This window comes from Lonchura striata, chromosome 1 (assembly GCF_050655825.1).
Source record: "Lonchura striata isolate lonStrDom1 chromosome 1, ASM5065582v1, whole genome shotgun sequence".
Lineage (NCBI taxonomy): Eukaryota > Metazoa > Chordata > Aves > Passeriformes > Estrildidae > Lonchura > Lonchura striata.
This window is the reverse complement of record NC_140703.1, coordinates 68570736-68598102: the sequence shown is the minus strand read 5'-3', so window position 1 is coordinate 68598102 and position 27367 is coordinate 68570736. Positions and strand designations below refer to the sequence as shown.

Here is a 27367-nt window from a genome sequence, read left to right as displayed (position 1 = left end):
ACCTGGTTGTGAGTTGACAAAATCAGTGAGGTTGGAAAAGACCCCCAAGTGCATCAAGTCCAACCTATGACCAAACACCACCATGTCAACATCAGACCATGGCGCTGAGTGCCACATCCAGTCTTTTGTTAAACCTTTCCTGTTCATGATCTCAAAGAACATGGGCCTGGTGAGGAGCAAAGCCAGGGTCACTAACTTGGAAAAAAGGACACCTGTAGTTAAAAGTAACATGAACTAGAAAACAGTAATACCAGACAGAAGGAATAATAGGGTGTTTTAACTGAAAATGATTTTGTGACCCATCAAACATTCGGGAGATCCTGTCCATAAACCTTCCGAAAGCAATTTTGGAAAGGTTTTATACTTTGGGAAAAAGCCTTCAAAAATGCTAGGGGAAAGCCACCAATGGACTTATCTACAGCATAAAGCACTGGAGCCTTGAAAGAGGAAGCACTCGTGCCTTACTTTTGCTGCTGGTCCCAGAATAAAGAGAGCTGTGTGGTGTGTCCCAGCGGGGAGGAGGGGCAGCACTGCTCCCCCAGAATCAACAGGAGCCGACGTGGGTGCTCGCCTCTCCTGCCCTGTCAGCTCCAGCTGTGAAACAGCACACACAGGTGACTTATTACACTGTTAACTGGGGTTTTGTTTCGTATTTATTGGAAAAGCAATAACCTGGTTTAATACAGTACTTGATTAAGCAAGGCTTTGTCTGCTGCCTTTGCACACTGGCAGCCACAGTGATCAGTCACAACTGTCAGAACTCACTTGGACACAAGCTGGTGCTTGGTGTGTGGGCACTCCAAGGCACCGAGAGCTGGGAATCAATCCCTGTGCTGGCACCAGGGCTGCCCTGGCAATCCAACACACAAGCTGAGTCATTTCTTCTAAAAATACCAGTGTCAGTGTTTCCTTGAAGAACTCTGGAGGAGATTCTAAAGATTAAGATGGTAAAAGATAAGACAGAGATCTCAATATCTAGCAAATTCCTAATTGTAAAGAAAGAGACGCTAAATGCCAATGTACTTTTATTTATAAAAAACTGATGTAGGTAACTATAACCTTAACACTTTCTTATCTTAAAATACCAACATTCTTGTCTCAGTTACTGGAATTTTAAAAATTCATATCTACAGTGAAAGAATTTCAAAGAAAACTTGTACTATAGATAGTCTCAAACTACTTTGGAACTTCAACTGTTTTCAAAGTAAACAGCTTCTTTGGTACCTATATTACACACAAAAACGTAACTCATAAAAGCACTATTGATAATACAAAACCAGTAAAATCACAGCAATACTCTCATTGTATTTATGACAAGCTACCACAAAACCCTCAAACCCACTAAGGATTAAAAAGATGCTCTAAAATTCACAAGCATTCATGGAGGTCTGTCAAATGTGACATTGTTCCCCACCCAAGTTCTTACAATGCACTAATAAGAAGATACATTAATGTTAGCAAGCCATTTACATACAGAAATGTGAAATTAATTGAACAAATAGAGAAAAAAAGGACCTTCTCGAATTCAAGGGTACTTAAGGATAAAGATGAGAAAGCTTGGCAGAAGGGATACTGTTTTTTTACTGGCTAAGGATAGGTGGTGATTGGACAACGGATGGAACATGAATTCATGAGAGAACAAGAGAATAGATGATAATTGAAATAATGTAAACCTTCTAAATGATATCCTGAACCAATTTTCATCATGCTAACAATGAAGAGAGGGCATTAATCCCAGGCCCAGAAGAGTAATTAGGCATGATTCCCAGATCTCTGCTGGAAGTTTGTAACCCAAGTATCCAGGTTTAACCGTTGGGCTTTATTATTCAAAAACAATCTAGATGCCACCTATGTGCTTGTTTTAAGTGTTTAATGATGTTTATAATGCATTTTAAAAATTCACAACCATTCCTGAAACTGTTGGAATTTTTAAAGCAACAAAAGTAACAAAACTTACATAGCTCACATTGCTAACATTATTTCAAAAACTTAATGCGAAAACCACATTACTCAAGAAATGCAACTAGAGTTGCTAAAGCATCACAGAATTATCTCACGTTGAACTCATGAAAATTTACACTTATCTGTTAAGTAACAACAACAAAAAAATATGAGAAGTTACAGCTCGTGTAAGCTGTACAAGAGATTAACCCAGGTTTCCCCACATTACTGTGAGGGTGGTGAGATACTGGAACAAGTTGCCCAGAGAAGTTGTGGGTGCTCCATCCCTGTCAGTGTTCAAGGCCAGATCAGATGGAGCTCTGAGCAATCTGGTCTAGTGTAAGGTGTCCCTGCCCACAGAAGCAGTGTTGGAATGAAATTATCTTTAAAGTCCCTTCCAATCTAAACCATCATATGATTTTACTATACCCACATAGTTCCACAAAAATTCTTGTGGTTGTCCCAAGATAGCATGCACGTGCCAAGTCTTACAATCACCTTGGTATCTTTGCACAAAATGAGAGCTGAAATATACTTTAATTGTTTTCTGACATGCATGCTTAAAATGTCATATAAGATTTGCAAAGAAACCAGATTTTGCAACAGCAGCTCCTGCAGCAGCAGGGAACCCCCCTGGGACTGGGATACGAGACAGCAGCACCATCCCATGAAAGGCTGCACAAAGGTTTCTTCCTCCAAAAGTCATGCTGAGGAGAAAGAACAAAGAAAGGTTTCTCCAATCAAAAACGAATTTGTGAGCATTACGACCTGCAGGCCACCGGATTTTCTCACATCCCTCCAAATAATTTGGGTAGCATACTTTACAAAATAGATAAATAAATCCAAAACCAACCAACCAAAAAAAAAAAAAAAAAACCCCAAAAATAAAAACAAAACCCAAAAAAACCCAAAACCAAAAATAAACCCAAAACAAAAGTGTCGCTTTTCCAGATCCTTCTCTCAGTGGAAGCATTCTTTCACAAAATTAAAAAAAAAAACCCCAAGAACAAACAAACAACACGGATATGCACAAGAAAGCCTCCCGTAACACAACCCCACACACAAGTCGCTTCCCCACGGTGGTGCTCAAGGTCACCGGACACCGGGCCCGAGGGCGGGGCGGGGCCCAGCGGCCCGAGGCGGGCGCGGCAGGAGGGCTCGGGGCGCGCTCGGGGCGCCGAGGCGGGCGGCCCCGCGGCCGAGCGGGCCCGGGCGGGCGGAGGGGAAGGGGCGGGCGGCGCGGCGGGGCCGCTGAGGGGCGGCGGGGCCTTCCCGCGCTCCCCGCCAACAATGGCGGCCCCGGCGCGCGCTGCCGGCCCGGCCCCGCCCTCCCCGGGGCTCTGGCGGGGGGATGGGAAGGGCGGGGCTCGGCCCGGGCCAGCGCCCCGAGGTGCGCGCGCAGCGCCTCTCCCCGTCCCTTTCCGCTCGCGCCGCTGTGACGTCACCGGCCGGGGCGGGGCCGGGGCGCGAGGGCGGGGGCGGCGGCCGCCGGCGGCTCGCGGGGCGGCAGCGCCACCTGGCGGGCGGCGCCGCGCCGGCTGGGGGCGCCCCCTCGCGGTCAGGGAGGGGAGCGCGCCCCCGCGGGGCAGGGCGGCCGGAGCGGCCGGGGCAGCGCGCCGGGGCCCGGCCGCGCCGCGCTCCCCGGCCCCGCTCCGGGAGGCGTCGCCCGCACGGGCGCTGCGAGGAGAAAAGCCGCTGCCAGGGGGCGCGGCTCCTGCAGGGGGCGAGGCTGAGCCCCGGCGCCGCCGCCCGCTCGGCCCGCACCTGCTGCCCTCAGGGGCGCAGCGGTTCAGGGAGGGGACCAGGGGCCGCCAGGCTGCCCGGGACCCGAGGGGCCGCCGAGCTGTCCCTGCCTCCGGCGTGCCCCGACAGCCTCTCCCATGGTGGCGAAACTCTCCCGGCCACGCTTGGCTTTGCCCCTCCAAGAAGTGACTTTTCCATGGCGCCCTGCCTCAGGCTCTGCGTGTGTCAGAGCGCTTCAGCTGGAAAGACTCGCCTCATGCCTTGGCTGGGCGTGCGGGGGCTGCTGCTGGTGCCTCGGCTGCACAGCGAAGCAGAGGCACGCAAAGCTGAAAAGTAATCTCAAGACACGCAGATCTGTCATTTCTGGGCTCCTCCGTGCAAGAGAGACACTAAGCTCCTGGGAGCGGGTCCACGGAGGGCTGCAAGGGACTGGAGCATCTCTCTTCAGTGGAGGGCTGCAAAGCGTATCAAGGGACTGGAACGCCTCTCTTGCAAGGAAGGGTTGAGGGAACTGGCCCTGTTCAGCCTCGAGAAGAGACAACTAAGAGGGACTTCATCAATGTTTATGAGTACCTCAGGGTCAGAGGATGGACCGGGCTGTGTTCCATGCTGCCAAGCAATGGGACAAGAGGCGAGAGGCTGAAACTGATGCACAGGAATTTCCACCTCAGTATGAGGGAGGACTTATTTTCTGTGTGGGTCACCAAACACTGGAACAGATTGCCCAGAGGTGTTGTGGGATGTCCCTCAGCAGAGCTATTTTCAGAAATATTTTTGCAGTTGCATACACTGGTGAGAAGTTCCTGCTTTTATGTTGCTTTGTATTGCTCAGCTGCTGTGACATTTTTCCCACAACTTTTGAAAATTTCAGATACCCTCAAGCCAGTTTGGAAGATGAGAATAAAAATCAGGGGCAACCAAGTTTAATTAAAATTTTGACTGTATAAGAGACAAAAGTGATGGCCCATTATAAAACTGAGGATGAGATAACAGACAGTATAATTTCTGGGTAGCTGCTGATGAACCTATTTATTTGTGCTAATTTGCCAGACAGTGGGAAGTTACCACTAGGTAAAGCACATACTGATTGTCCCTTGCTGGAGTCATGTAGGGGGATGCTGGGGACATTATGGGGCAAGGTCAGTAGAGAAGACATTGGCAGTGTTGGGAAAATAGTGGGAAGTAGGAACTAGAAATAATGCAAGAACAGGAAAGGACTGGAGTATCATGGAAAGCAGTGAGAGGTGTGGAATAGTTTGGGCAACAGGAGGTCCTGGAAGGGGTGAGGCAGGAGGCATTAATTCTTCAGAATGTCAGGGTGGTAATCTTAAATCTGAAAAGCATTTTGAAACAATTAATTAATTTTCTGAGATAAATCATCATGGGGTGATTAGGTGAGTTCTGTAGAAACAGTAGGACAATAAATTTTCACTTCCTATCCTGAGATCCTTGATTTTATAAATGACTAATTTTTTCCTCTCATGAAGGGCAATTAGTCTCTGATCAAGAACCTGAAGAAAAATACATTACAAGGGTTGTTCAGAGCTGTAGGATTTGTATCATTCATCCCACATGCTCTTTTATTTTTTCATAAGCACCAAAGGGGTTTCTCAACAGCTTCTGCTTAGGTGTTAGCCTTGCCAGGTTGTTCCTTGCAGAGCACTCGGGGAGCGCAGTGAACTTCATTAGATACCTGTCTCTTGTGGCCAAGGATCAAGACAGGGATTTAGTAAGTCCCTTTCTGGATGTTAGGCAGGGGAAGAATAGTGGATTAAAAAATAGTCACATAAAAGATTTTTTTTTTTTTGGTGGCAAAATTGCAGCAGATGAGTTCATTTTTGAAAATCTTCTGGGAAAAAAACCGTCATTGGAAATGAGGAAGGAAACAAAATACCTCTGTAACTAAAACTACAGTGTAACACAAAAGATTCATTATATATTTTTTTTAAGTTTTGAATTGGCCAAATTTAAAGGGAGGTGGGAATAAGTTTGAAATCAGAAACCATTATGCTTGGTGACTAGATAAAACTAGCTCCAGGTATAATTTATAGTACATGTATATTGCTCAGTTTTAATGTTTTCTCTCCCCTTGTTTTGAGTGGGCTGTGGGTTGTAGCATTTAAATTATAAGAAGCTTGTCAAAGTGACATAAGGACACTGATCATAGCAACAAATAAATCTCCTTGTATAAATTTTTGCAAGTGAGAACGATGAGTAAAGAGGCACATTTTTCTTTTCATTGTCTTAAGTTTCTTAACTGCCTGCACTTAATCAGATGGGATTTCCCTCTGGAGTTCTTCAAAGACATCAGTGTCTTTTCCTCAACTGTATAAGAAATTTATGTGCTTCGTTTGACAGCCTGCTTTCTCTATAGTGTGGAAACTGAATACATTCCCTAACATCCAGATTTAGATAATATTCTGCTGATGTCTTAACTCCATGTTAAGGCAAGACATGCTGTGCTCCATCCCCACTTTCAGTACTTTGGGTCTTCTTCCTACTTTCCAAATTTCTCTGGAAGAAAATTAAAGAGCTGCTGGCCTACCCCAGCAGCCCCCATGGATGATCGGGAACTATAGATATTTAAATATTTGAGTGTCAGAGAATTAATCACCTAAACTATAGACATCAGATTTCATTCCTCCCCGCCTAGTAAAAGTGGCAAAAGCTTTTAACCTGGAGAAGCAAAGAGTCTTAAACATAACATTCTGAACAATCCATTGGCTGTCCCAAGGATATATCTTGCAAGTCACCTCTCTGTGTCTCTGTTTGGGTTTTTTTTTGCCATATTCTGTTTGGTAAACTGAATTATCTATTTCTGCTGCCTGCCTATGCTAAAAGTTAAAGCATCAGGTGTGTTACTATAGTAATCTGCTGTGGTTTATGATTTTCCGTTTTTCTCTAAATGACAAGAATAGCCATGACAAATATAGAAAGTAAGAAGCTGAAGGAATTGGGCAGAATTTAAATGCTGAATTAAGATCATCACGTAATGCACAAGAACACTCATCTCTCTGTGCATTGATACCTTATTAATGTAGTGTGTAGTTTTATGTTTTTAATTATTAATGCTAGTTATGTTCCTAAAGTGTTCAGAATTTGAACTACTCTTCTTTCAGAAGAAGCACATAAATAACATGTGAGTGATCAAAACAACTTTCAGAACTTTAACTATTCATTGTATTTTTACTTATTAGTGGTATCTATAAACAGCTGAGGCCCTGTCTCGCTAGAACTATAAATTTAAAAAGAAACTGTGAAGTAAATGTTGTATAATACTGACTGCATATAGTGAGTACATATAGGTATAATACTGACTGCATATAGTGAATACATATACGTATAATACTGACTGCATAATATTTTGCTGCCCCTGGACATCTTACTTTATGAAGACTCTTTTGTGACTTTTTTAGTCACAAAACAGAAACAAAATAGTGACTATATATTTTAGCATGTCCTTTTTAACTTGGGAAGAGGATAGCTCAGTTAAAAAACCTAAAACACTTTCTGTTAAATCAGTTTGATCTCAATTTTTGAAGAAAGGATGCTTTGATAAAGCAGCCTTAGGCATCATTCCTGAAGGAAAGAATAGTTTTTGTTCCCAAAGCTTGTAAACACTTTGCTTATATCATGTAAGTGTTTTTTTATAACACATAGGTTGGAAAATGAGGCCTGGAACTCAAAAAAATCTGTCTTGCTGTAGGAGTAGGATGGTCACTAAATGGCAAAATCTACTGTTACCAGAGCTTTAAGGTTCAGGTATGTTCCCTGTCCCTTGCTTCAAACATCATCTCCTGGAATAAGAAGGGTTGAGGGACAACAGTGACCTGAGGCAGGTGAAGCTGAAAGCATGATCCTGTCCCAGGGTCTCACTTACCAAGATTTAGCCTGACTGTTATTGACTCCCAGTTCTAACATAACTTGTATTTTGGAGTACTTTAGTTTTATTTGTATTTGCCTGGCTCTTTGTGAAGTACCTTAACTGAAAGCATTCAAAAAATTCTGTTTATCCTTGTTAAGGTATTTGGTAAGCTTTATTTATAAAAGTAATGGTTATTAAAAAGAACAGGAGAACATTACTGTTTAGAATTACTAAGAGCATTATACGAAAGAGTGAAAATAACCCCTGCTGTGGGATGATTACCAGCTGTGATAATTGTATTCACAAATATTTCAGTTCCCTGTGATATGGCATATTTTAGAAAAAACCCATCAACCACAAAAATCCACATAAAGAGATCTATTGGTATAACTCTAGAAATAACTGAAACCAAACAATTCCTAGGCTAAGTCAAGGACTTCAGCTAGTTTTTCCAGTTACATACTTCAAACCAGTGTATTTTGAAATGCGGGATACTTAACAGTAGCAATAATAAGCAAAATCTTGCTAGCAAAATGGAGTATAATGTAGAATTGCAATATTTGCAGGTTTAAGAAGATCTCTAGATATCCTTGAGAGGAAAGCTTTATGTGCACCTGGGGTATATCCAAACATGCCAGGATAAAAGCTGGAAGGACCATAGTTTGTATTTTAGCACACTGTCTTAATGCAATGCTTGAGGAACTTTAAAAAGTGACAAGTTCTCCCAGTTGCTCTCCAATCCTGCTCACCTCTGTATAGTCCCAATATGATATTGCTGCCCATAAAAAAAATCCCCAAAAAACCCAAACAAACCAAAACCCAAAACCCTGAAACAATTCCAGACGGGATTGGTCTAGACAACTCTGAGTGGGAAAATCTGCATAAACTGATCAATGTACAGTTTAGCTTGGCTTAGGCAATGTAGAAACCAGCCTGGTTGTAACCCATCCAACATATATTGAATTTAAAATTTAAAATGCCAAAGTGATAGCAATTTTATATTTTACATGGCAAGTGATTTTCTTTTCTTTTAATTGATATTTGTCAATGCATCAGACTTGAATTAGTTTTCAAAGACAGCTTAATTTTGACAACTTTCCTCTGGGTAAAATACCTTTACCTTCCAAGCTCCTTACTAGCCCACCTAGCAAGCTGCTGGAGGCTCCTGACATATCACAGTCAGGGTAAGGAATTATTCACTGTTATGGAGAATTTTGAATCTTTGGGGAGTTTTTTTCTGAACTAAAGTAACGCCAAATTTAAAAAGAATTACTTCCTTTGCAAAATGGAATGCTTTTATTTGTCATGTTACACCTAGGAGGTTGAGGTTTTTGATATATACTGCCAATTTTAAATTGGATGCATAAACCGAATGTTCCTTCTCAAGTTTGTACCGTTTTCAACCTCATACTTGCTCTTCTTACAGATTCCTTTTAATTTGAGTTAGAATTAAATGCTGTGTGTTCCAAGGTGCTTGTGTGACTACTCCTTAGCGTTTGCAACTATTTGTGCACAATGTCCAAATAAGAAAAAATGCACCCATCAAGGTCTAGTCTTTTTTAATTATTATTTTAGCTTAGATGTCTTCATTCTGTTTAATGCAACTTAAACTCACCTTCTTAAGAACTTTTTACAAAATTGGAAACATTGCATACAGGAGAAGATGATCAGAGATAAGAACTCTGAATGTATACATTCAAATTTATAGCAAATTCTAACTATTTTAATGTTTGCTGTTATTTTTGTTTGTATTCTTGGTAAATTCTTTTACTCGAAGAAGTGGCAATTTTAGAGTTTGCTGTCTGTCATTCACATGCAAAATGCAAGCTTTGTCATGTCTGAAAAGTTTGATTTCAAAAGCATTTTCTGAACTTCTGTAATTTGTTTTTGCCTTTATTTCAGAAAGACCTGAGTTTGTCTCTGCTTGCTTGGAATACTGGGGGTTTCCCACTAAGGCTTCTTAATCTCATTTCTCTCTTTCAATTATATTTTTAATCCTCAGTGACATTATGTGTCCCCCAAGACAAGTCTTGGACAATTCAAGATAGCACATGATTTTTACTACACAAAACATAAAACAGAGGGGTGTCTTGAAGTCCCCTTGCATTAGAAATGCATCATAGTATTGCAACTTTTATTAAAAAAAAAAAAAAAAAAAAAAAAACAAAAAAAAAAACAAAAAACAAAAAACAATAGGGTCTTTGGAATGTTTCTGTCTTCCAGGGATAATATTTTTTTTACTTTAATCATATTTTATCTCACAAACATGATAATTTTCCATATATCACTAGTTCTTTGTAATACCTTGGGAAAATCTACAACACAGCAGATAAAAGTACGGCTTGAGGTGAACTCTCAGGAGTCTAGATCCTTTGTTGCACAAATTCTCGGTACTCCACTTTCAGTTTAGGCACCTATCTTGGCATGTTAATAAAAGGCAGTCTGTATATTATTTCTTCTAGCTACTGGCTTTGTGTACTTTTCTCTTGATCTTGATATGTGGTGTACATTGTAAAGAATAAAATACATACAAGTTGAAGTGTTCTGTTCTGTTGTTTCTTGGCAGGTTTAGCAGCTTTTTTTACATTTTAATTTAAGTAAATAAGACCCCAGACTAACTGCCAAGGCTTTTGCCACAGTGAAGTCTTCATTATGTAAATACTGAAATGTCACCATTATACTGCTTGAATAGAAACAATAAATAGTAACTGCAAACCTTACAGTAATTTATCTACAATATCACTAATTCCTTCATCACAAAGGTTGGATTAAAGCCAAGCAAAGTTTCTCTGCATGTACATTAGAATTGAGCTGTTGAATCTGTGATGCTAAAGCATTACTTATTCTAGACCTGATCACATTGGGTTGATAATCTAAATGTCAAAGAATTTCAGAATCCATAGAAAGCACATATAAAGAAAGCCCACTCATGCAATGCAAAAACATGGTGAGATTTTACTGAAATTAATTTCTGGAAGAAAAAAATACTTCAAATGCAGATATAAGACTGCATGTCCTGTCTGATTTATTTCAGGAGAACTCCAGGCTAATTCAGAGGAGATTTTCCTTCCCTGCACTGCAAAATTCTTAGCTCTGAGATAATTCAAAATTAGACAAGAGTTTTACAAGAGCATCAGTTTGTAGCTTGGATAGAAAGAACAATCTGGTTCCATTTTTATTACAATTTTAAATACTTGGAGAGATTGTTAAGGAAAGGCTTGAGGCTTATGACACTTTCCTATAGAAAATAACCACAGAAGAATGTTGTAAAATTAAATCTCGGATCCATTAACTCTCAATGAAGTTTATTACATTTAAAATTTTTTTATGTATCTCTAAATTGGGTTCAGTCATGGATCTCAGTGTTCACACAGATTTCTTGTTGTACGGTAGCCTGTGATGTGGCAGTACTAAAATGGTCATAAATCCCTTAGCATGTCTGATCATATCAGTTGGGATCCCATGGCCCCACCAAAGAAATATGTCTGTTACAATATCAAGCTAACATTATTAAAATTTCATGCCAAGGACAGAGGGATACTAGCTGTATCACTAGTCTGTTTTCATTAACTGGGCATGTGTTAGCTAGGAAGAAGTTTCAGAAGCAGCTAAAATGCCTAATAGGAAGTGCTACAATCTTCCAGTGGGACTTCTGTGTATGAAGAAATCTGTAACTCATTTTTTTAATCCCTTTCAAGAACTTTTACATATTATAGGATATATTTTGTGAGGCTGTTGATTCAGTAAAGTTCTGTTTCTTTCTGTTTTGTTTGTTTTTTCTTTGCTATACTGCAGCTCTATTGGCTGACTTGAAAAGCATACCAAATCCTTGTCTGTCAGCCAAACCAGCTTTAAAATGCAACCCTTCCCTGGTCTCCTCATCTTTTGTGCAAGTTTCTGATCTCACAAGTTCTGTTTACTGCCCATCCCATAGTTTATACAGTGTCTCCATCTGTTCCTTGAAGAAATATCTTAATTTCAGTGATAAGCAGATTAACAGATTTCTACATGTTTCCTCTGGTTCCCTGCACCTAAGACTCAGTCTGTAATTGTCACAGGTGCCTCGTCCCATGCTCTGACAGAAGAATGTTGTTCATCACAGCCTTGACTTAGGGCATATTTTCTGTTGACTTTTTCTCTCCTTCTGTAGAGACACATCAAACACTTGAATGGGCTCACATTGCACAAGTTCCAGATATTTTGAGATACTTTTAAAGAAGAATCTTGATATACCTCTTTTATTTTATGGTCTCAGTGCAACCATAAGCACATAATTTTTTATGTTTTCTGGCAAGACCAGTAATATTGCTCTTTCCTGAGGTGGCCTTATGATTCTAAAATATTCAAATACACAACAAATAAAGTAATCAATATTTGAAAAAAACATAACTCATAAGTAGTGAATATTCTCCCCCTTCAGTATAAAATATCTCTTGAGTCTTCTGAAGATTTACTGATAAATGAAAACAATAACAATAAATATAAACAATGAACAATGCACTAATGCTCTTGGACACCCTAAACAAGGGTTCCCAAAATGCTGTTTGCAGGGTCTTTTAATGTGTGCACATGGACTTTGATGAGGCTGTGCAACAAAATTTGTTGGCAGTTCATTATCTTCTTGGAAGGACAACTATAAAGTTCTACACATTAACCTGAACAGCCCAAGGTTCACATTGTGCAAGGTAACTCAGTAATCTCACCTTCTATAATATATATATTATATATGTAAAATATATGTATAACCTAATTCAACACCAAGTTGAAATGCACTTTGTAAATTTTCTAAAGGAATTTGAAAGTCAAGATGAGTTGTTCTTTTGACTAATTATCCAATTTTCTTCATTAGTTTTTCCTAATTTTAATTTTCTCAGACTCTCACTATGTCAGTAATTTTTACTATATCCTACACATTTTCAGAGTGATGGTATTCTGCAAACCACAGATGAATCAACTGCAATGCAGCCCTCTGAATTTTTTGAGTGTTAGTCAGTCCATCACATGGAAATTTGTTTATCAACTCCGCATTTGATAAAGAACAGATTGTGTCCCCTCATATTACAACTTTTTCTCAGGAGGATTTTACCAGAAAGGGACAGCTAAAAGAGACAGGTCAAAATAGCCTGTGGGTTGTATTCTACAAAAAACAGAGTGCATCCTTTCTCCAACCTCAACCCTATAGCCACTGATGCCTGCCAAAGGTGATCTGTGATTTAAAATAAGTGTATCTGCTAATGGCAAGTAGTGTTTCTTTTCTAGGGCCATATATATTTTTAATTTTTAATTCTCTATTAATCAACAATAAGTGATGCATGTTTATTAAAACAGGCAAGCAGCATGAAAGTATGCTGGAGAAATAAAAGGCAGTAATATTGATAGCATCTACATGTTCTCCTACATAATTTCAATATACCAATTCTTTCAGTATGATTTTTAAGCATATCCTTAAATTACTATTACTCTTATAACCTCACTGTTATTTTCCAAAGTTCCTGTATTTTCTCAGTAGAAACAGTCCACAGCAAGCAGGACACAACAAATGCCACGTTGCAATGGGAAATGGTTACACTCTTAGGATTACTGAGGTGACAGAAAAAAGTACTCAATGCAAAATGCTTATTTTCACCATTAGTCCTTCAAATTTGTGAAGCTAATAAAAAATCCTTTCATTAACTTAATAAAGTCCCTTTATCTGACTTTCAATAGTAAAGAGCTGATTGTGATTATTTATTGACTGACAATATTGCATCATTACTAAATTGATCATCAGTTCTCTAGCCCCTTTTCCAAGCAGGCAGGAAATAAGCATAAACACTAAAAACCTTGCAAAGTTTGAGTCACCATGTCCTTATCTATCAGCTCTCAAGAATGTGTCACTGAAATAGAGAAAGTACAAATCTTACAGACACACAAAGGAAATTAGAATGTATAAAACTTAGTGCATCACTCCTTTCTTAGACAAGTAATTTCCCATATTTCTGCCCTTGATTTCATAGCCTGTTCTCCTTGGATGTTGTTATTTCAGTGCAAAGCTCTCCTACCTGGGTAGATTTCCAATGTGTGCAGAAGATGACTGAAAGGAGATAATAATAACTGTATTATTCCTCATGAAGAAGTCATCACAAGTTTGCAACTGTTCTCCTCCTCTAGCTTTGGAGTCTCAGTTTCATAAGGTAAAATGAAGTACAAAATTCCAAAGTATGGGAGGAATGAGAGTAGGAATTTGTACTTTACTCTGATATGTTCCTCTCTAGTTTTTGCTCCGGTACAACTGAATTAGAGAAGGTACTATTGCAGGGCAATTTTCAGATAGTTTGAATTCCACCTAAGTTCCACTGCCTCATTAATGAAAACAGAATAGTACCTCTCAGAAAAGTGCTTCAGAGCAGCTAAGCAAGCCACTGAGCAGAGTGTAAGCCACCCAAGTACAAGGGTAAGAAGCTTACTTTGGCAGCTGTAAAGTACCTGATCACAGATGTAGGCTTGACTGCTGCTCTGTTTTGATAATTTAAATTGAATGAACTCAATGTAATCTGAATAATGAAAATTCACAGGATCACAGAGTCATTAAGGTTGGAAGATACCTTCAAGATCATCTAGTCCAACCAGCAACCCAGCACCACCATAATCACCCCTAAACCATATCCCCAAGTACCACATCCAGATGTCTCTTGAACACTCCAGAGATGGTGACTCTGCTACCTCCCTGGGCATGTTATTCCAATGCTTAACCACTCTTTAGGTGAATTATTTTTATATCTAATCTGATCCTCTCCTTGCACAACATAGGGCCATTTCCTCTCGTCCTTTCACTTGAGACATGTCAGAAGAGACTGACCTCCACCTCACTACATCCTCCTTCCAGGTGGTTGTAGAGAGTGATGAAGTCTCCCCTGAGCCTCCTTTTCTCCAGGCTAAACACCCCCTACTCCATCAGTTGCTCTTCATCAGACTTGTGCTCCAGACCCTTCCCCAGCTCCATTGCCCTTCTCTGGACACACTCCAGCCCCTCAATGTACTTCTTGTAATGAGGGGCCCAGAACTGAACACAGGATTTGAAGTGTGACCTCACCAATGCAGAGTACAGGGGACAGTCACTACTGCTGATAAAGGCCAGGATGACATTGGCCTTCTTGGCCACCTGGGCATACTGCTAGTCAGATTCATTGTCAAAGACTTAAAACTTTCTGATTCCTTTCTCATAGGGTATGATTACTCGATTAAAATATTTAGAGGTCACACAGAAGGATACATTTAAGGAATGATAATTGACTTTAAGGACTATGACTTTTGAATAAATTATATGGGATTTATCTCCTCTTCTTGTGACTGCAGCAACTGACAGAAGACTGACAAATGTCATCTACCTAGACTTCCTTATTTGACACAACCCCCCATGACATCTTTATCTCCAAACTGGAGTCAGAGGGATTTGAAGAGTGGACTGTTTGGTTGATAAGGAATTGGCTGGATGGACACAGCCAGAGAACTGTGGTTAATGGCTCTATGTCCAGGTGGAGGCCACTGACAAGTGCTGTCTGTCAGGGCTCTGTCTTTGGACCTGTGCTCTTCAATATCTTCATCACTGACATGGACAGTGGGATTGAGTGCTCCCTCAGTGAGTTTTCAGATGACACAAAGCTGAGCAGTGAAGTTCACAACAGAAAGACAGGATGCCATCCAGAGGGACCTGCACAAACCTGAGAAGTGGGGCCACAAGAACCTCATGAGGTCCAACAAGTCCAGGTGCAAAGGGCTGCACATGCATCAGGGCAATCTCAGACATGAGCACAGACTGAGAGAGGAACTCAGGGTTTCTTGTGGAAGAAAAGCTGGACATGAGCCAGCAGTGTGTCCTCACAGCACAGAAAGACAAATGTATCCTGGGCTGAATCAAGCAGACAAGATGAGGGACAGATGCTATGGAAACCTCCATGTTGCATTTTAGCAAATTATTCCAGTCTAAATCTTGTGATTTAAGCTCATACAATGATTATCAAACTTTTCATTTGACAATGAGTAATGATGATAAAATTTACCTAACTGTAGTACAAGGATGAAACAAGAAAACTAATGACAGTAAGTGAATAATCAGGGAAAGAGAAACTGATCATCCATTTTTTTTTCCCGAATAAATTACTGTTTTCTGAAAGAATTTTCAGAGTTCAGTTGCCTTAGCTTTAAATGTCAAAAACAATGGAGCTTCACAAAACTCCTTTATGACACTACAGTTTTCTTTGAAGATTTACTGATTGTGAAAGGTGATGGCACTGCTCCCCTGCTAACACAATACAGAGCTGCACACAGAGGCTGTCTCTGACATTGTACTGGCCACTCCCATGCCTGTGCGGGCTCCTCCAAAAGTCTTTGAACTTACAGTCTGAAGGCCAAATCCTGACAAAGATATTCGTTGTGAATGCTATCTTAATTATCCAAATAATCTGTTTCAGTCATCTTGTCTCTCCTGGGGAGTGGCCTCTCAGTCTTTGTTTGACCCAGCTGAACACAGTAACATTCAATGCAAATATTAGTCCATCATTATGATGTTTTAAACAAACAAGCAGGTTTGGTTTAGATCTTCCTAAATACATTGAAAGAGGCGTGATGTAAGTAGAGTGCAGACAGGGAGGCTTCGAGGGGCTGCTGGAGCACCTAGCACTCCTAATGGTTACTCTAAGTGACTCCTTTCCAGCACTTGGCTTTCCTGACTTATCCCATTGTCTCTCGAGGGAGAGAGAAACCGTAGAAGAAGCTGTGACAACTCTCTTAGGTGTCCTAAGAAATGTCAACAGCAACAGAAATGGTTTTGGCTGTTCCAGTTGCTAATAGGGCCTGCCCAAAAAAAATGTTTGAAATTGTCCCAGAAAGGATTTTCAGTTTGCTGCCATGTTGGTAGGACTATGCTTGTCGCTTTGCAGCAACAATATTGCAGGGTTTCTATACAATCCCCGGGGTCAGGGAAGATCCATGACAAATTACACTGTCAAGGCTATGTTTTCATAATACTTTCTTGTTCCCTAATACCTCTTGAATACCTTCAATTATTTTCTTGTCTGAAATGTTACTCCTGAAAGTTACACATATTGTTATCAGGCTGTGTAAGTCTAGGATAAGCTTACTGATGGAAAGTTGAATAGTAGTTCCTGGTTAAATATGGTCTTCACCTGTGTTCTGTTCAGTATAGTTTGAAGAAATGGCAATCCAGAATGTTTCAGAAGCTATTCTGAATAATTTATTGCCCCTGCACACAGAGCTGGCTGCATGCACAAACACTGTATCAAGTTTGATATGACGACTTGAATTTAAACAAGAAAGGAAAAATGGCTGAAGTTGTCACTTCAGAGCTGCAAAAGAATCCCTGGACAGAACTAACCAAATAATCATAGAATTACTTACTTTGGAAAGAACCTCTGAGAACCTCTAAGAACATTTAGTCCAACCATTAGTCTAAGTATTTGGGCAGAACTGTGTTAGGCAGTAAATGTACTGCAGATTACAGACTCCTGACAGAGAAAAACCGATTGCCAAATTTAGATTTTATGAGAAAACACAGGAAATATATGTGGAACTGCTGTAAGGGTGGAAACTCGGGGACCATGCTGAATTCATAAATTGAACAGAAGTATCATTTATCTTGTACCACTCAGAAGAGGCAGAAGCTGTAAGCCTTTGGAAAAAGAAAGAGCATTATTTTAAAGGGCATCATTATTTTAATTGTTTTCAGCAGTTTCTTCCACTTGACATAGAGTTGGCAGCATACACAAGTTGAATGTTTTCCATCTTCCCTCTACTTGTTTACTGCTCAGTGCACTTGAAGATTTGTCTCTACTTATTAATTAGAATGAAACAAGAAGTTCAAGAATTGTCACCTAAATGTGTGTAACAACTATTTAAGAGGAGATTGGGACACTGACTCTGCTTGTGGTAACTGCCTACAAGGGCCAGTGCTTCCATCTTGGAGAAGGTGACAGCCTTTCCTCCTTTCTAGAACTCAGATTGGAGGTTTGCAGTCAGTAACAGGTGCATCTGGCTAGGAATCTATCCCTGCAGGATAGATTTTAAACACAATTTCACTGTGAACTTCAGTAACAAGGATTTAGCCAGGATCTTGTGCAGGGTGCTCTGTATGATTGTCTGTATCTGTAAGCCAAAGTAATGTGTTTATTACATGATTTTTAAGTTTAAGGTTTAGCAGTAACAGTTGCCCTTGTCAACATTTTTACCCCATGCTGTCTATTTACTTCATTTCATTTCTTTCCACTAGAAAGGTATTTTTCCCTAACACCATTTCCAAACAATAGAAATAAGTAACCTGGCAGTGACATACATTTGCTTCAACCAGAGTCATGGGGAGGAGATTTCAGTTTGCATAGTAATGCATAACTGCTGCTAAAATTTGAGAGACAAGATAATCTTAATATTTATTTTTAATTTGTGTTTTAAATTCTTGGAAGCTTTCCTAGAATGATGCATACTTATTGACATACTTATTGATGATGCATATTTTACTTATAGAAAAAAATCAAAACCAGGACTGCAACATTGCATCCAGTTTTTGAAATGTTTTGACACATTTACTGAAATTTATTAGGTAATTTCACATGCTTGTCTGGCAATTTATAATCCATTATTTTGCACTGTAAACTCAAGCTGCATCCTTGAGTTTATTTTATGGCATAGACATAAAGTAAACTAAATGACAATATCTCCTGGCATCTGCCTTTTATCTATGGGAATGACCTTCAGTAAAGAAAATCCAAAGGATGTTGTGCATACATTTTATTTATATATTATTATATAATATGTACCTTATATATATATAAGGTATATTATTTTCATTACTATAATGTTTTGGAGTAAATGAGGAAGTAAGACTTTGGCTTAGGTTAGAAGAACAATGCAATTACTTAATAAACCATGTGTTATGAGAATCAGGGTCAGTATTGCATCAGAAGTTGCACTGTTTGGGAACCATCTGTGGGCCTTGGACTTCTCATACTATCTACAGAGAAAGATATTTAAAAATCTGGTTTATTTCTTTATGTGCTGATGTGTTTCTGTAGTGAAGCTGGGATATGTACGAAATACAGCACAAAACTCACACTCAGTTAAGGGCATAGTCACTCCAAAGTGGAGATAGATTAGTACTAAAGGAGAGAAGCAATTAAGTATTTTACACCAGAGTTTTGATGTAAATATGGACATTATAGTCCAAATTCTACTTCCCTTCATTTAAGCTTAAGCAACTCTGTGTCGTAAGCGCTAGAAATAAAAGGAGAACTGCAAGCAAAATAAAATAAAACACACTGGGTAAAAGACTACAGGGCTATTGCCTGGTTTTCAAGGCATAGAGCAGATTTATAAGAAAATAACTTTTAAAAGCTGGAGGAAGGAGAAGAGAAGATGGAAAGGTATGCCTGACTTGTAGGTTAAGATCAATTTGTGCTGCAAGGTCAGGAACAGTGGAATTCTAAGGGTTTGGTTTTGCCCACTATTTGGAGTCACTTCTAATTTTTGTACTAGAACTAAACTTCTCCAATGATAAATGTGTTTAGCTTTAGTCATTTGGTTTCTCACCAGCTGTGAGCAGGGGGAAACTGTGCTTGTTGTCCAGACTAGTGACAATTGAGCTGGAAGCTTCTGTTCCTCCAGTTCCAATAAACAAAGCTAGTTTACTCAATGTTGTTTGTTTGTTTGTTTGTTTGTTTGTTTGTGGGGTTTTTTTTGGGTTTTTTTTTTTGGGGTTTTTTTTTTTTTTTTTGTCCTGGAAAGATTATATATAGTTGGATGATTTTTATTCACAGGGTATTTAATTTTGTCCTGAAAACTTATCTTTTCATTTTGGCCACTGGTCTATAGAATGTCATGATATATAACAGCACAGATTAAAATAAAACAGAAAAACCCAACCCACGAACCAACCAAAAATTATTATATACCACTCTTAAAACTTGTCCTCTATATTGTTTTAATGAAATAATAGTACAGAAAGCAGTTATTAAATGGAAACAGTGCTGTGGATTAGGTGGCTCAGTGCTACAGTGCCACCACACTAAAAGCCCATTTTTCAGCATGAAAAAATATATCTGCTCTAAGACTAAACATGAGCTCTATCTCTTTGTAAGAGTTCTCAGACTGTGTGCTGTACATAGCATGATATATGATCTTGTAGGAATGTAGGAAATTGAACCAATGTTCCCATTTAAATAAAAAAGAAACCAGAAAACCAAAGATTGAAGTTCAGGCTAATAGAAATGTGGTCAATCTGAAGTAAGATTTGTCTAGTGAAAAAAACTAGTACACTTTTACTGTAGATTTAGGTTCTTAATTTTGTAATTCACAATAATTATCACCCTATAACAATTTACACAACTCCTTTTCCTCCCGTAACCGACCATAATTGACATCACTTATTTAAAAGACGCTTGAAACTAAAAAATAGCTTGTATTACCTCTAGCTCCATGTGTTTTTCTTCTTTGTCATGGTCCTTCAATGCCTTCTCAGAATGATTATTGCAGTCTTCTAAATGACAGATGTGCTGATATTTAGTAAATTCATGTTGAGCTTGCTTTCTTTGGGAAACATTCCTTCTCTGAAGACGTTTGAAAAATGCCTCATAAAGTGGCAGTTCTGTAAATGTGTCATGATCACCTCTGTTACCTTTCTCTTCCTCTTCAGAAGAAAAATCATCTGCTTCTCCTGCCTCACAAATATGGAGCTTAGTGTCAGCTTCATGTGATAAAAATTCAAAATCAGAAAATGTGATAGCACATGGTTTGTGTTCTATAACTCTGATCTCATAATTTGTTTCTGGTTTCTTGTCTGAATTTTTTCCTGTGAGGACTGGCCATTCTGTGTTCCTGGGAATGTTAAAAGGATCTTCCTTTGATGTGTGCTTTGTAGAACAAGATAATTCTCCACAAAGGTGCTTTGTCTCAGGCTGGTTGGTGGCACTGGCATGCCCTGCAGCCATGCCAAGTTGTAAAGATGTCTCATTGTTGTCCAATAAGGATGACACAGACAGCAAGCTTAGCTCAGGTTCCAATAATGAATTCTGAAATTCATATGGACTTGTCTGATTTTCTGTCTTTCTTTGGTATTCTTCATACTTGGCTTCCTTTGGAGTTCCCAGGCACTTGGCAGATGTAAGATAAGGTGAGCCCTGTTCTTCTTCATAGATGTTAGTTTCCATTCCAATGGGTTTCATCCATCAGAGATCAAAATTCATTCTTGCTTTTCTTAAGAAACATACATCTGCATATGTAGCCAGGAAACATATTCTTAGCTTTCCAAAACCATGATCACACAGTCATTATTAATGCTTGGATTCTCATATAAAAACATCTGAATCCTTTCAGCTTCTGAAAAAAAATAAATAAATTAATGAAAACATGCTTGCAGTGGGGCACACCAGCAAAAGTTAACACTGAAACTTGAAATGCTCATATCAAATTTACTTCAGATTTACTTGTGCCTCTTCAAAAATATTTCATGTTTGCAGATTAAACGGACATAAAACATGAGAATTTTAACTTGTTTTGCTTAGAGACTGGGAAAGAAATGGCAAGTGCAGAAATATTTTTTAATTAAAATGACTCTAAGTTGATTATTGACACAACAGTTCAGAATCATTTGAAGTGATGTTAGACATATACTTGTTATCTAAACATGCCTCTGTTCACTGTATTTTCATTATTTGTTAAATCACTGAAAACTTTACACTGCTTTGATAAAGTTACTAAAATGCCATAGGAAGACTAAGGGACAAAACACGTGGAAATGTCAAAGGGAAAACAGACAGAAAAGACGATGTCAGTACAGGTGTGATTTTCTCTGTCTCAGATTCAGTGAATTGCCAGTGCACTACAGCACATGCCCATTTCTAATAGATTTGAAAAGGAATACAAGGAGGCTAAAAATAACAGAGAGCTTCAGTACTACATCAGAGTTGGCCATGTCTTCCAAAGTCATAATGTCTGTGCTCACACCCAGGCAGTGCACCTCCAATGCACTGGGAGAAGGGGGCAGCTGGAGAACTGATCTCGCATCACTGAGTAGCTTCTGTTCACCCATGCATGTCATTTACTCCTTGTGACAGATTGAATATTGGTAGTATTTATTTTAATGATTGTTTCAGTACTCCATCTGTGAGAGAGCAGAGCAGAACAGAAGCTTTTCAAAATAAAAAGAGAAGCTTAAGCCTTTGATATATGCGGCAAACCTGTCAATGATGAGGAAGATGTGTCAGAAGGCAGCACTGTGACTGTCAAAGTGGGAAGCATGCAAAGTAAGATGCTGGCATGTGATGTGCCTGTTACTGCATGTGCTATAAACTGAGCAATGCACACCAGCTAGGAATATTTTAGTGCTGGTTAGTTTATATTTTAGCGTTGCAAGCATGCCTTTGGTAATAGAAAGAATACTGTAACACATTCAGAAAATTTGGATTTATTGTATTACCTGTGTCATTTGAACTGCAGCTATAATAGATGTGAACATACATGTTTATGTAGACCTACTCTCAGCTATTGATAGCTATTTAAACGTCAGACATTATTGTAAACTGTCTAACCTCCTGCTGGAGTCAGTGGAGAGAGAAAAATGCTTCCAGAAGGTAAATGCTCTCACTTCTCTTGCTTACCTATTTTGATGTGGGAGAAGTCTCCATCCTGGCTTGACTGCCTAATACAAAACTATTGAGGATGTCTAGATAAAAGTCTTTAGAGGGACGAATAATGCCAAGAAGAATTTCAGCCCACAGCTGTGATACACAATAATAGATTACATTATCTATGCATGAATGAGATACCTACTCCCGAAGGCCTCGTTTTCTGAGGTGCCTCAGGTTAGTCATCTACACAGAGCTGACGTCACTTCCAGAAAGGAGAGAACTAATTGAGCACAATGAAAAAGAAAACATTTAGATAGAATGATTGGAATAACTAACTTCTTGCACAATATCTTGCACATTGTGGGCATAGTGGAAAAACCTCTTGCCATTTCAGATGATTATTATTTGTGCTTCACTCTGAGCCATCACCTTTGCTTCTGAGTTCCTGACAGCCAGCACCCTGGAAGAAGCCACATTCCCACCACACAAAGCCATCTATAAGCCAAAAATTTCTGCCTACTCTAGCAGACTTCCCAAAAGCAGCAAAAGATTATTGGCCTGGCTGCCCACATCAGGTGAGAGGGTGGGTTGTGTTCACCAGCCACTGCTGTGGTGGCTCTCCTGTTCTTCATCTGATGGTCGTTCCAAAAGAAGTAGCACTCCAGGTCTCCTGCAGAGATTGTCTTTCCCAGTCTTCACCCCTTCCTATTTCACTCTTTCTTCCCATCCTTGAACCATTTCCTGGACTCTCTTTAGTTTTGGTAATGCTGCCAAGCAGGATCTGCTGTGATAACATCTGCAGAAATACACCTCTCTGTTCACAGTAACATCTTTGCTGTAATAAGCAAAACATTTAGCAAAAAATGCTCCAGAAGCAGTTACAGAAATTCACAGGATCACAAGATGAGTTGGGTTGGAGGGGACCACAGGGCATTGGACCACATCTGGTCCAACCTCCCTCCCCAAGCAGGGCCATCCTGGAGCATGTGGCACAGGATTGTGTTGAATATCTCTGGTGAGGGGGAGATTCCACAATCTCCCTGTAACCCCCTGGCAATCTGTTCTAGTCAAAGAGATTAGAACAATAGAGAATAACAAAGAAGTTATTACACAATACAGAAGTTCTACCTCATATTTAGGTGGAACTTCCTGTGTATCAGTTTCTACCTTGTACCTTAAATTCTGCAGTAGGCATGCTCAGGATAAATGAATTATGTATTTTTTATTTCTAGTACTTTAGGATAATGCTTTAGACTCCCAAACATGAATTATCATCCAAAATATTGTATTTTTCATTATCTCTCTATATAACTCTATATTTACTAGCATTTAAAATAAATTCCCAACTTCTTTTAAAACTTTGCTAGGTTATTTCATTCAAACAAGTTTTGATTTTTGCAGGATATGATGTAAAGCTGTAATTTTTAGAGTTTAATTGCAAAAATCATGAAAATCATGAGGTTTTTCTGTTTACTGGATTTGCTATGAAAATCATGAGTTTTTTCTGTTTACTGAATTTGCTATTCTATCGTACTCTATTTTTCCTGGGATGAGACTGGAACAAATCAAGTATGCAAAAGCAGGCTGGTTTTGTGCAAGTATGGCAAGAAATCTCTGAGGAGGAAGTGGTGAGAAGAATGTCAGTTTACCCTTGTTCATCCCGTGCAACATTATCTTTTTACTGAATCTAGCAGTGACTATGAAAAACCTCACACTTTAATGTATAATATTAAATTCCATATTTATAAAGAGTTACACATAGACATTTCTAACTCCTAAAAATGGAGCAATCTTGGCAAAGCAGAGAATTTAGAAATCCTACCCATAGCAAAATTTGTAACTCAGAGTGCTCTGCACATTCAGAGCTAAATCTGTACATGCCACAAAATGCCTCTAAGACAGTCCTGCAAAAGAATGTATTTCTCACCACAATGATGAATGTGCACATACAAGTTCTGAAAACTAGTAAGCTTTCTGGAAAAGGTCTTGAAGGCTTTATAAATATGGAGATTACTTTTGTATGCATACGTAATTCTAAATATATACTGTAGCATTAGCTCTACTGGTAGAAGCTAGTGTGGATAATGTGGAATACTGAAAGTATATGCAGGTTTTTCAACTAAAAAGGGAATTCAGGGCTACAAGAGGTAACTGTCTGACCAGAGCTGACTCCAAGCATTAGTAAGAGTAAAAACATTAAAAAGCAGCACACAGGGTTACTTTTTGCTAAATGTGAAATGCATATCTGAGTGTAGCAACTTCAGCTGCTCACATATGTGAGTTTAAAATTTAGTAAATAGAATGTTATTTATTAATTAAAACTCCTTACAAATCAGCAGTAAATTAATACAGATTTTCAATATAGCTAGTGGCATGCCATAGAAGGGAAGTTCTCATATAGTCTGGCACACATAAATGTGTATGTGAAGCCTCACAGATCAACTTCTGTGTATCATGCTCTACTGGCTTGACTCCCCTTTGCCTGAAATAAAATTTTTATGATTTTTTTCATAGTGTTAATCTAACAGCAAGTCACCTAAAACAGCTTTTCAAACATGGCTTAAATGAGTGATTTTCAATACCCATTATGTATTTTGGCGTTACAGAGCATGTGAATATATGTAACTTTTTCAGTTTAAATTCAATTTAAATCTGAACTGACATAATAAACTAGCAAATCAAATCCTAATCTTGGCTGGAACAGTACACCACTCATCTAAAATAAAAAAATTCTACCTTTCAAGTGCTAGTGCATTTTTTTCCTATTCATAATGACTTTGCTTAGTATTTTTTATTGACTTATACAATATTCCCCTGAAAAACTAAGAAAACAAGGCAAGAAAATGCAAGATACATAGACTAAGAGAAAATGATGAGATTAGGATTTTTTCTTGATGATAATTTTACCTGTTTTGTAAGGTAACCCCATATTTTTCAATTCAGTTAATTTCCATAAGCGTAACAATTGCGTGAGTAACCAAAAGATCCTCCAAGCATTGGGGACGAACAGGGAAAGGACTGAGCAGATCCTTAACAAAAGACATTTCAGCTTCCTTGCTGCACAAGAACTCTGTCAACAGAAGTATGTGTGAGAATCCCTGGGGCGAAAACAGCCTTCTGCAAGCATTGGCCGAATTATTCACAGAAAAAGAAAAAAAGGAGAGGGGAAGGAAAAAAATAAAAAGAGAGAGTAAGAACATGCTTCATAGGATCACCAGGCACTTCTAAAAATACAGCATGACCTCATTCTCCACATTAGGCCAGACCTTAATATCATGCTTTGCTTTATCACCTGGAGCACCTGGAGTCAGGTTCCCACTGCTTGAGTTTGGATGCTGTCAGATTTTGAAAAGGTAGGCAGTAAAATGCCTTTTGATGTAGTATAAAGCCAGTGTAAAGCAGTACCAAAATTAGCTTCCATGTCACTTGCAAATTCTAATGATTTTTTGCCTATGTTTCGTCAAGAACTACATTCGCTGCCAAAGCTTTACAAGTCTTTCCTTTTATATATATTAATAGAATCATAGCTTGCAGACAGCCTTCTGCATATGCTGCAAAATGTAGTTGTAGTGCAAGTTACTGGACACATGAGCCTCTGAGTGTGATTATAAATCAGTTATTTGCAAATCTAACCTGGAAAGGAGAAGGATGTACTGTCACTGGAAATACAGGGTGAGAAGTCTTTGAGTTACAGTTAAATTTTGGAAGTGTTCTCCTATATTGCTTTTAAACAAAACAAAAAGCAAAAATGAAAATGCTGCTATACCCTTCTACTCGTGTAATGGATGTATTCATGTACTCAGGCTTGTAGCTGTAGATTACGTTTTTCACCTTGAGATATCCTTGAGGTACAGATGCTGCCACATGTACATCCATCCTGACTCATTTCAGCAAATGAAGGAAGTGGCACTGAGATGCTGGCATCTCTTACACCTCATGCTCCTGATTGCCTTCACTGAAGTTAAGCAGTATTTTATTCAGCAAAAAATTTGGCATAGTTATGAATGAGTCAGTCATCAAATGAAGTGACATATTGAGGCAAACATTTTTCAGGAATTATTTTATGTGACAGTTTGGAGAGGGCTGTCTCAGTTCAGAAATGTTCATTATCCCAGGGCAGCTGCCTTACCAGGTCTGTCTACAACAAGCTTTGCCATCACTGCCCTGACCTCCCTGTGTCAGAAGCTCATTCTCATTGCCAAGGAAAGTAAAATATCTTCTGAAATGCAATAAACTAAAATGATAAAGAGACACTTTGTTAATTTAATAGCGTTTACATTTATGTTTGTCTTACGTGAAACTGTTGATGGCAGATGTGCTGTTTTCCAAGCACTCTCTTAACAAACATAGCACTGTCAGCAATTTATTTACAGCTGGACCTACTTGCAGTGCATAGGAAGAAGGACTGCTATGAAAGGAGTTGTTGACACACTTTGTGCTATTAGCTGAGCCTGAGGCTGAGTTTAACCCAGCACAGGCACTAACATCCTGCCAGTATGCTGACTCAATTACATTTCTGCCTAAACCAGCATTTCCAAAGGCACTGTCATTGTCACCTTACACCACATGGTAATTGCAAATAAGGTGACAAAATACCCTCTGCAATTCCACTGTTGCCCTTTCTAAGAGCTTAGATCCATGGACAGTGTTTATTTCTAGTTAGTTCACATAAAATGGGCCTTGATTTTGCAAATCTTTCTGCTCTGCGCACCCCATGAATAACATGGTTACAATCCTGAGCAAAACCAAATGATGGGAATGTGTGAGCAGCAGTACAATATCTTCAAAGAATAAGATCTGTCTTTCCTTCTGCCAGTACGCACCTTTTACCACTGCATTCAGTGTGTTACTTTGGTTTTCCCTTTTTGCCTCATGTCCCTTGTCTTACACATATGAAATGTATCATCAATCTCTTGATGAGATACTGGCCAGAGGTTGTTGGACTACATGCTTTTAGAAGGCAGTTTTGAGTGATTTAAGATTACACTCAGAATTGCTTGAGAAATTAAACCTGATGTAAAGATATTGCCCTAGAATGCTTTGTTTTTATATGGGCAGTGCAGTCAATGTGGAACAGGAAGAGTAGCCAGCCATACATGGACACTGTTTGTAAACACAACCTCCAAAATGAACCAACACCTGATAAAATAATATAGAATAAATATTTTTAAAAATAACACTGGATAGACCACATAGGGGAAAAAAA

At 39.1% G+C, this 27367-nt stretch overlaps 1 protein-coding gene across 8 annotated transcripts in view; it reads right to left on the bottom strand.

Annotated features, from left to right (window-relative positions):
- The window catches only part of STARD13 (StAR related lipid transfer domain containing 13), a 285778-nt gene that overhangs the window by 220345 nt on the left and 38066 nt on the right, over positions 1-27367 (bottom strand). For all 8 annotated transcript variants that reach the window (XM_085579263.1, XM_085579267.1, XM_085579273.1 and 5 more), the window contains one exon: positions 20002-20911. In XM_085579263.1, the coding sequence (XP_085435389.1) occupies positions 20002-20757 (756 nt within the window). In that variant the 5' untranslated portion in view covers positions 20758-20911. The remainder of the gene's footprint in view (positions 1-20001; positions 20912-27367) is intronic.